This window comes from Blennius ocellaris, assembly GCF_963422515.1.
Source record: "Blennius ocellaris genome assembly, chromosome: 10".
Lineage (NCBI taxonomy): Eukaryota > Metazoa > Chordata > Actinopteri > Blenniiformes > Blenniidae > Blennius > Blennius ocellaris.
The window spans coordinates 23,488,529-23,498,536 of record NC_137659.1 but is presented as its reverse complement, the minus strand read 5'-3'; the positions used below and the strand labels follow the sequence as shown (position 1 = coordinate 23,498,536).

Genomic DNA, 10,008 nt, shown 5'->3' with positions numbered 1-10,008 from the left:
CTTTCCTTCCTGCCTCTTCCCTGTCTCCGTCCTCAGCCTCACTGAATAGACAAGGGCAGTGCTGCTGTAACTGAGCCAGCACTTCCTGGTGTTGTTTTAGGGGAGGGGGGGGGGGGTGTGGCCAACTTTAGCGAGGAAGACGGGGAAGGAGAGGAGAACTGCAGGATCTGTATGCCCAGTCAGCCAGGCTCTGTCCTCCTCTTCTTCTGCCGCCACCTCCTCCTCCTCCTCCTCCTCTCTCACAGCTGTTGCTACTGCCGCCCAGCGAGCAGCACTTTCCTGCAGCAGCCAGACGATCCAGAAGGCTGGGGAGTCTGTACAGACACAGCCCAGCCCGTCTCGGCACAGCTCTGCACAACCCAGCTCCGCCACTCCAAGAGGCAGGGGAGGGGAGACACTAGCACACATAACCAACGCTGCAGTGCACGCACACACACACACACAATCACACAGACAAACACTCCCCCTCTCTCTCGCTCTCTCTCTCTCTCTCTCTCTCTCTCTCTGGTGCTCAGCTCCGCACAGCTCCTCCACTCATTCGCTGCTGATTCACTGGCTTGCCTCTCCTCTGCCAGTCGCTCTGCCTCGCTGTGTTCTGCCTGCCTGCCTGCCTGAGAATGGTCCAGCCGGTGCCTGGGGGTCTGCTGTCGCGGCCTGTCTGAAAACGCGCATACACGCAGCGAGCCAGTCGACACGCGGAAGCACGCACACACAAACTGGAGAGCAATGTGAGAGGTAAGCGCTTGCTTCGTAGCCCTCCCCGCCGTCCCATTGGTTTATCTCGATCTTTCTCTCTGTGCCTGCTGCTGCCTCCACTTTCCAAAGTAATCTCCTGTGCAGATGAGTTGGTGAGGAGATTGTTGGCCTCGCCGTCTGCAGTGCGTGGACCCCGGACCCAACTTCTATCTGTTCCGACTTGTTTATAGATAGAGACACGCAGGCACACAGTGAGACGCCTCCTGGGCTCTGAGCAGACAGTCAGACAGCAGCTACTTCCTGAAGGTAGCGCTAGTTAGCAGGAGAATTTGCTGGTGTTTATGCGAGTGTGTGTGTGTGTGTGTGTGTGTGTATTTGTGTGTGTGTTTGGTGGGCCGTGGTTGTTCCAGGAAGCAGCGGAGAGGATCAATAGATCGCCCACTCAGCTTTCATTCCCTCCGTCTGACTCAACGCTGGACATGTTGGGAGTCATCCCGCAGGCCTCGCTTAACTGGCAGCTTGGTAAAAATCTCCTTCTCCTGCACGTCGTCAGCCTCTTGCTGCGTCAGCCCGGAGGGGGAAGCATGGCTCGGCATGTGTGTTTGTAACGTGTGCGTTCTGTGTAAGGCAATCTCCCGCCCCGCTGTATGTAAATGATGTGTGACATGTGAAGCTGCTGCTACCTTATATGGTGCGCTGTATTTCAGTACAGTAGAAGTTTGCCAAGCATTCCGGGTCGCGGGAGGAGAGAGTGTGTACGAGAGTGACTCTGTCTGTGGGAGTGTGTGTGTGTGTGTGTGTGTGTGTGTGTGTGTGTGTGTGTGACTAAGTGAGTTCTTGCATGCATCTGACGGAGGGGGAGTCATTGGAATAGAGGAAGAAAGTTGAAGAGAGAAGGAAAGAGGGGCGAGAGAGAGACAGGGAGGAGAGCGAGTAAATGGAACTGTTTTACTTGTTGATCTTTAAACGGGAATGAAAGTAAGTCGATTCGTTCTTTATTAATGTTTATTTGAGATTATGGTGTCATGTTGGTGTTTCCCTAAGAGGTTCGTTGTGTTTTTGTGGATGATACTCGTAGAACTGGACCTCCAGCTTTGTTTTGTGTCCGGCTGAATAAGAGCTGGGCCGTATTCTGTTGAAAAGCAGACGTATGGGAGCTCAGGGGTCCTCAGAGGTCGTCTCTGCCCTCCTTCCTCTCCGTGGTCAGGGCAATGATGAGGAATGTTGTTGTTGTTGTGACTGGGAGGGATCCATGGTGGCTGAGGCAGCAGCAGACACCCCAGTCTGCACACTGGCATGTACGTGCAACACGGACAGATGTGTGGCAGATTGCATTGTAGAGGCTTTGTTGAAGCTCCATGGTGGCTCTGCTGCAGGTCGACGCTCGGTTTCTGTCGAGCCGAGCGTCGAGAACCACACTTCACATTCTCAGTTTGATAAGAGCAGGCAAAAAAAGCCAAAGTTGTCCATGTGTGTATATATTCAGGTCCAAAGTGTCCCGTATCACTGTATGACTTCAAATCTGCCCTACAGACAGGATTACGTGCATGGCTGGATGTGCGCTGACAGGTTGAGCTTTTCTTACACGAGAGCTTCTGTGTATGTTCTTCTGGTGTTATGACCACATTTCAACCCCTCACAGCAACAGTTTGACACCACAGCTGGCTGAGTTAAACAGCCGCGACTCAACACGCTTGCAAGTTAGGCCCTTGTGCACCAACTTGAGCAACTCTCACAGGTACACTTCTTCCCCGCGTCAGCATTTAATCAGGCCTCAGCATGACATTGCACTGCTCTGTTTTGCCTGTTTTCAAGCTTCTATTCTGGACATTGCCGTCCAGCATCAGTGTCCACCTTCCATTTGAATTAAACAGCAGCCTTAATATGCAGCCGCTGTCACTAAAGTCTGTAATGTATGTCCAGTTATTTCTTTGTTGTTCTGTCCGGAGATACATGTGTCAACAAAAGGCTTGTCCTAGTTTTTATTCACCTCAGTTGCATCAAGTCCCTGACACGTCCAGCCTCTGCAGCTCTGACAGAGCAATAAATGACTAACATTTAAACAGTCTCTTTACACTGCTATAGTGTTTAATGCTGTGAATGAGTTGAGTGTATATCTGTGAGTTTACCTCGGCTGGTATCTATAGCCCCGCTGAACCAGTTGAATGGAGGAAAAAGCATTTCTATTTGAGTAAACCATAATAAATGGCTGCTCTGTGTTGTCGTTTGAGAAAACATTCAAACTCATTGTGAAGTGACAGTGCATGAAACTTTTTAATGGCATGTTTGGGAACCATGGCAGGGACGGCTTGGTGAAATACTTTTACGAAAGGTTAAAACAATTTCCCACAGTGAAGCCAACCACTGAGAAAACATGGCATTCTCTTCAGCTTACAAAAGCCAAAAGCAGTTTCTCATATCTGCTCCAGATTCCAAAAAGTGTCTTCATGTAGTTTTCTGTAACTTGCGTATCTTTTACACCCCAGAGGCTGAAACCTCAAGTCCCCCAGTCGTCTATGGCACCGGCCCCAAGCTGATGTGCCTGGTCCAGTCAGGCACGTGACCGTTGAGTTTAGATAATATGATTTACATTATTGTAACTTTCATTTGTTGTTCATTCATCTTTCCTCATTCCTTTGGGATTTAGTGTATTTTTCTCAAACATCCCTTTTCCATGAATAGAAAACGGCTTGTATTTCAGCTCACTGGTATCGACAGTGTGCAGATGTATGAGATATGTGCCACATAGTTGTATATATGTGTAATGGTGAGCTAAAGAGCCACTCGGTGAACCATAAGGCCGGCCATTATTCTTAGTATCTGTTGATTTGATCACATCCTCAGGCACACACATGCAGACAAAGATGCAGTGTGGCACACAGGCAGATGTTCACAACAGTTTTAAGAATCACCAGTGTCAGGACCCATCGAGGTTTGTGTGCATTGTGTGTCTGTGTCTCCGTCCATGTATGCTAAACAAGAGGTCTCATTGTCTCCAGAGGTTTGGGCCCGTGGGAATTAACAGGCATTGTTTGTTTTGCGTTCCAGTGGCAGGACTGGCTTTCGGAGCTTGTTATTTAATCCGTTGACAAATAACTCGGTTAAAAATGAGATGATTACTCAGTGGTGGAGATAACACCCCTCGACGCAGACTCGGCTGGAGCAGCCCATGTGACACACGTTAAATCAATAACCTTTATTAGTAACAAGCCAGGATGAACAGTAAACAAATGGTGTACTTAGAATGTCATGTCGTGCAGTTTGCACACAGTTACGGACTGTTACCTGTGAACCAACATGAGACGCCCCAACTCTAGCAGAGGCTGCGTTCGCTGTGGAAGAGCTGTGGTGTGGAGCAGCAGCCCTCTATATGTCTATCAATGTGAAAAAGATCTAGAGACAGCAAGAAGATCTCTCTCTCGTGTGTGTGTGTGTGTGTGTGTGTGTGTGTGTGTGTGTGTGTGTGTGTGTGTGTGTGTGTGTGTGTGTGTGTGTGTGTGTGTGTGTGTGTGTGTGTGTGTGTGTGTGTGTGTGTGTGTGTGTGTGTGTGTGTGTGTGTGTGTGTGTGTGTGTGTGTGTAGGTCAGCGAGGGCAGTATCGACATGCTATATTCTGAGCACATGGAAGTGGGGGTGTTGCGTTTCCTCCAGCGTCGTCCACTGTGATGACCTGTATCAGCACACTGTCACCCTGACTCCACCTCTGTCAAAATGCTGAAACCACTCCCTTTACTGGAAGACAGCGAGCGAGAAACGACCCAACGCTTCTTTCTCTATAGTGCAAGCTGAAAATAGCAGCTCGGCCTTGAAGCTATGGTTTTTTTTAGTCAGTGGTGCAGTACAACATGTAAAATATCAGTTTTGGTTTCATTTCATTCCCACTAAGACCTTCAGTTAAATTCAGTTTCTTGTTTCTTTTGCAGAATCCACAATAAAATCCTGCCTCACTGCAGGAGCTGTGGTGTCAATCTACACTGATCTGGACTAGCAATGTGTCACTCATTCATATAAAAACCTTTGCTTTCTCCTGGTTTCCAGCAGTTAGTCACAATCAACACCAGCCAGGATTATTATGTTGTTCTGATCGCTCCAGCTTTTCAGTCATTCCAGACGCGTCTTAATAACAAAAGCACTGAACAAATCCTCATAAGGCACGAGCGCCATTCATGACGGCGCCCCATGCAAATCAGTGGCAGGCGTTCTGCATGGCTTGTGCTCTCGGTGCACGTGAAGGTTGGAGTCGGACAACGGATTCACTCTTTGGCTCACACTCGAGAAAAAGTGGAAGACGTGACTTGTTTTTCATCCCCGAACTGTTTGTGCCATTAAGGCGAAAGCTGGCGTCACATGAGGGTGAGCTGTTCATGATGTGCTCAGATTTGAATACTTCTTCTTTTTCTGAAAGCCCTATAATGTGTCGGCCACATGTCATGAAGGGCGATGGGAAGCATAAATCTCTCTCTCGCTCTCTGTCTGCCTGTCTCTCTCTCTCTCTCTCTCTCTCTCCCCATCTCTCCATCTTTCGTTCCCTACACTGTGGTTGACCTTGCACCATCTTGCGAGACCTTGTAGTCTGAGGCAGCAGCCGGGCTGCTAAGGATGCTGGATGGGAAGGTTTACCAGACAGTGACACCGAGGGCGCAAAGTCGGACATATTGATGGAGTCAAAGTGGTGAAAAGAGCAGGAAGACCAAAGAGGTCAAACATCCTCCCATAGGAGCAGAAAAAGTAGGAGTGATAAGAAATGTGAAGAAAATAGTATTAAACGGTAATACATTTGAAATGGATGCCGAGGAGAGAACGAGCACCGGCAGTTAAAGTGGAATTAGATGCAGGGAGTGGCATACCGACAAGAAAGACCACAGAAATGAAGAAATCGATGAGTGAAGGATGCCTCTGTCCAGACATGAAGGATCATAATGAGCACTCATTATCACACTGGCACATTTTATACCCTGCTCCAGTTTCTCTCACAGATATGCACTGGTCCTAATAGAAGAATAGTAACTGATTAGGCTGACAGAAGTCAAGGGGAGTCGGCTTTTCATGCTTCAAGTTATCACATTCCATCATTTTCCTGAAGACTGCCTTCTGCTGCCTTGGGTAATGAAAAGTCACATCGTTCAGATCTTCCTCACTGAGGTCTACCGATCGATCCGTCAGCCTTATCAGACTGATCTTCAGCAATAAATCCATGTAGCATCAGCATTCGTCGTTTATTTTATTTTCTTTACAAAATCCGGGTCCTGGAAAAGTCTGCATTACAGAAAAAGTAGACTTGGCTGACATTTCACAGCAGTGAAGATCAAATGACGAATAATTTCATGTGACAAGAGTTCATGTGAACACAAATATGGTCATCGTCATATAAACACTGACCTGTCAGTCCCTGCTGGTCAGAAACATTTCTTGGCTTGAAATAGTCGATAAACTTAAGGGAAATTTCTGCTTGTGGATGACATCTGGCTGCTTCTATGAAAGGTTAGAATAACTTATTTGATTTATGAGCTCTGAAGTGATGTATCTTATCTCTGTGTGCTTTATTTAAAGGTTGATTTGTTTTAATCTCCCGTCAGCCGAGCACGATGCGGGAAGGAATTAGCGGCGTTTGAGTGTGTGCGTGGCGCTGTGTATGGTAAGGGTTGGGCTTTTGTAGCGTTGGTACGATGATTATGCTGCACTCCAAAGGTCACTGCTAGCAGAAATGCAACTTTTGTTATCATGGGGGTCGTCCAAGGGGAAAGTAATCAGTTTTCTCTTTCACGGGCTTTCTCTCTCTCCCTGTGCTCACGTCGTATATCCATGTTGCTGGGTCATCATGACCCGGGCTGCACTGCTGCAAGGCTCTGATATTGAGCGTTGCAGTGCTGTAAAGTTAGCAGCAGTGCACGGCGTCGCTGGAGGTGCGCAGGCATATCTGCGTGAAGCCATTTCTCCAAACAAGGGTGCGGCAACTTGCACCGCCTGTGCGATAAGAGCAGAACGGCCCCCTGGGAGCCCAAAATCCCCCCCCCCCGGCAAAAGTTCATATAATGGTGTCACCAAAAATAGCAACTGCAGGCTACGTTACTCGATTAGAACAAATAGCAAGCAGCAAGCGACCTCTTTTACTTGCAGCAAGTTTATCAGAGTGAAATAACAACATAAATAATGGTAAGTGTTGACCAGCTGGCCAGTTCAGGTCCAACTTGTGCAGTGTGGCTGTTTCTCTTTTGAAAAAGAGAGTAATTGTCTCCCCTCTATGGTTGCTGGACTGTATTTAAGAGCGCAGGTAGTCTTTTAAGCAGTGAGCAGGGTGATCATTTCAGCAGCGGGCAGGTCAGCCTCCTCGTGGCTCCGCCCCCTGCTCTCACCTGGCGCTCGGCCCAGAATGTTGCTGCAACTCTGCTGACTCTCATTGGTCCTCACTCTCACACGGCTTTGCAAGAGAGGAAATGACTAACCTCTTCTCCCTCGTGCCCTGCCTCTACTTCCCTCTTGCTTTCACTCTCTTCCTTTCCTTCACCTTTAAGCATACTTGTAATGGCCGCCTTGGCGTTACTGGACTGTAAGTGATACAGCGTTTGATTCGATTCTCCTGCGTCAAGCCGAAGAGGTGGAAAAGTGTGAATGGAAGCTTTGTGTGTGTGTGTGTGTGTGTGTGTGTGTGTGTGTGTGTGTGTGTGTGTGTGTGTGTGTGTGTGTGTGTGTGTGTGCGCACATGGTGTGGCGTGATGTGTGTGTTCAGAGTGCAGGGCAGGTGAAAGTTGTATTTGTTTTAGCAGACTCCCCTGCATTTCAGACATTTTTGCATTTTCTTCATTCCCACAGCCGCACAGCTCAGCAGTGCATGACTTAAAAAAATAAATAAAAAAAATGCAGCAATTCAGGAAATGTGAGAGAAATGAAATATTTTTCATTGTGTATCTCAAGACTAATCTTTTATCTCTTTCCCTTCTTTCTCTCTCCTTAGAGGAAGTGCCTTCCCTGATGTCTGCTGCAGCTTTGACCTGCTTCTACAGCTGAAGCTCCACCCCCTCCTACCCCGCCCCCCCCCTCCCCACCGCCGCCGCCTCGCTCGCTTGCTGCCACAGTAACACGAGTACAAGGACAACAACCACACCCTCCTCGCAGCCCGCGCACCAGCCCAGCGGCCCATCCGCTCCCATCGCCATCCAGCCTCTTCCCATTGGAAGGCCCTGCTGCCCAGAGCGCGCCTGCTGACCAGCCTTACCGCAGCAGCAACAGCAACAGCAACACGCCCCCCCCCCCGCCCCCCACCCAGGCCCACACAGCATCTCACACACCTTGCCTTTCACCTTCGCCTTCAGCCCTCGAAGCCTCCACTCAGTCCTCAGTGTCCTTAACCTTCCTGTACAGCAGGCTACACCCAGACTCTCACCTTTGTTGCCTGCTTCCAGTTTGGCCGCTTGTCCGTTTGCCACTTTAGCTCTGAGGGATGTTGTAGATGAGAATTTTCAGGAAGCAATAAACAGTCAAGAGAGAGAGAGAAGTCAAGCCCGGGTAATTGGTCCACTGGATGGAATCCTTTTGTTTGGGGATATGATCCACTAACATTCAAAACCAAACGTCGTCCAGCAACATTTCACTTCGGAGGAGTCGTCTCAATCACTCGGAACATTTTTTTTCCCTGAATGCGTCACAGACATTAATCACACCAAACAAACCCCCCCCCCTCCTCAAAAAAACAAAAAACAAATTTCAAGTTGTGGATTAAAACACCAGAGGTACTTCACTCGCTCCTCAGCAGTTTTTGTTTCGTTGGAATACTTTTTGCCAGAACTTGGCAAATGAACATGAACATGGCGATGAACCTAACGCACATCCGCGACACAAAGTGGCTGACACTGGAAGTATGTAGGGAGTTCCAGAGGGGCACGTGTTCTCGCACTGACCAGGAGTGCAAGTTCGCTCATCCGGCCAAGAGCTGCCAGGTGGACAACGGGCGGGTCATCGCCTGCTTCGACTCCCTGAAGGTAAGAACGGAGGAGGCGTCTGGGGGCCACGTCTCAGGCCGACGTGGAGAACTCTGTGACAGACAGTTTGAGGGGGTTGCACACTGGAAGTAGCATGCTAGAGCCTAACATCTGGCCACAGCATGTGCTCGCCTTAGTCCCGCCTATTTCTGGTCAGATGACTGAGACGTGATCTGGGGGGGGGGTGTATTAAAAACACTTGTTTTGACTGTTGTTTACATGAGATCCTGCTGCAAAACCGTTCACACTGTGTGAATTTACTACAGCAGCTTCTCTGTGCCGGGTTTTGAAGTGGAAGGCAGAGGAATAGGCCGTCACATGTCCCAGATCATATGGTTGCCCCGAGCACAACACGCCTCGACAGTTGATGATCGCGTCATCGTGTCGCTGAAACTACTTCCTGAGCAGAAGCCTGAGGGCAGCCTGGGGGTTGGGGGTGGTCTCTATATGTCTGCCTTTCTTCCACACCAGAGTTTGGGGCAGATCTGTCCACTCTAGGAAGCCATTTTCTCCAGTCTTAGCCAAAAAAACAAACATCTCTTATTCTCTCGTTCATTCTCTTTCACAATCACTTTTTGATGTTTGTTTTTATCGAAGCACCTCTAGAGATGTGTCGACCTTTATCCACAGTTACCGACACACACACACACACACACACACACACACACACTCTGCTCGTGTTTGTCTTCTCTCCCTTCAGACACTGGTGACTCGTGGTCATTGACTGTGGAAGAGCAGTGCAGGGTTAAGATGAGGACAGCGTGCACACGTTGACTCACAACAGCGTTTATAGCCAGATGTGCACAGAGGAGCATTGTCAGACCCTGAAACCTTCCCAACTTTCCTCACAATGTGAACACGCCCCTGTGTGTGTGTGTGTGCGTGTGCGTGCGTGTCAAAATCAGCTCGGTTAAATAAACCTGCCGTTTCCTCTCCCCAACCTCCCACCTCACCTTTAAAGAGCTCCCAACAACCAATAATGCAAATATCCAGGAACAATCCAGCACTCCCTCCACCACACTTCTTCTATAGTCTCCTTGTTTCTTCTTCTCTGTCATGATTTTGTTGTGCTCCAAGATCTTGGAAACTAATGAGGTGGACAAAATCTATTGAGATCTCAGCACAAATCATTCGTACTTGATCAAACCCGCTCTGCAGTAATGAAGTGGTCTCTGACTTCAGTCTGCGTTCACACAGTGACGTGGAGCTTTTATCTCCTGACAGAAGGATGCAGAGACGTGAACACATGTTTAAATTGTCATTCAGACTGAGTTAAAGGTCACCACTACAGACGAAGAGCTGGCAGATATATGGCAGGGTTTTTTTTTGAAGGACCA

The 10,008-nt window shown here is 48.6% G+C and overlaps 1 protein-coding gene across 1 annotated transcript in view; it reads left to right on the top strand.

Moving 5' to 3' along the window:
- Positions 1-228: 228 nt before the first annotated feature.
- LOC308135448 (muscleblind-like protein 1) overlaps positions 229-10,008 on the top strand; it is a gene marked incomplete at its 3' end in the record, with an annotated part of 35,009 nt that continues 25,229 nt past the window's right edge. Inside the window, exons 1-3 of the mRNA XM_080503449.1 lie at positions 229-735; positions 841-1,218; positions 7,648-8,671. Coding sequence (XP_080359575.1) covers positions 8,486-8,671 — 186 coding nt within the window. The 5' untranslated portion in view covers positions 229-735; positions 841-1,218; positions 7,648-8,485. The remainder of the gene's footprint in view (positions 736-840; positions 1,219-7,647; positions 8,672-10,008) is intronic.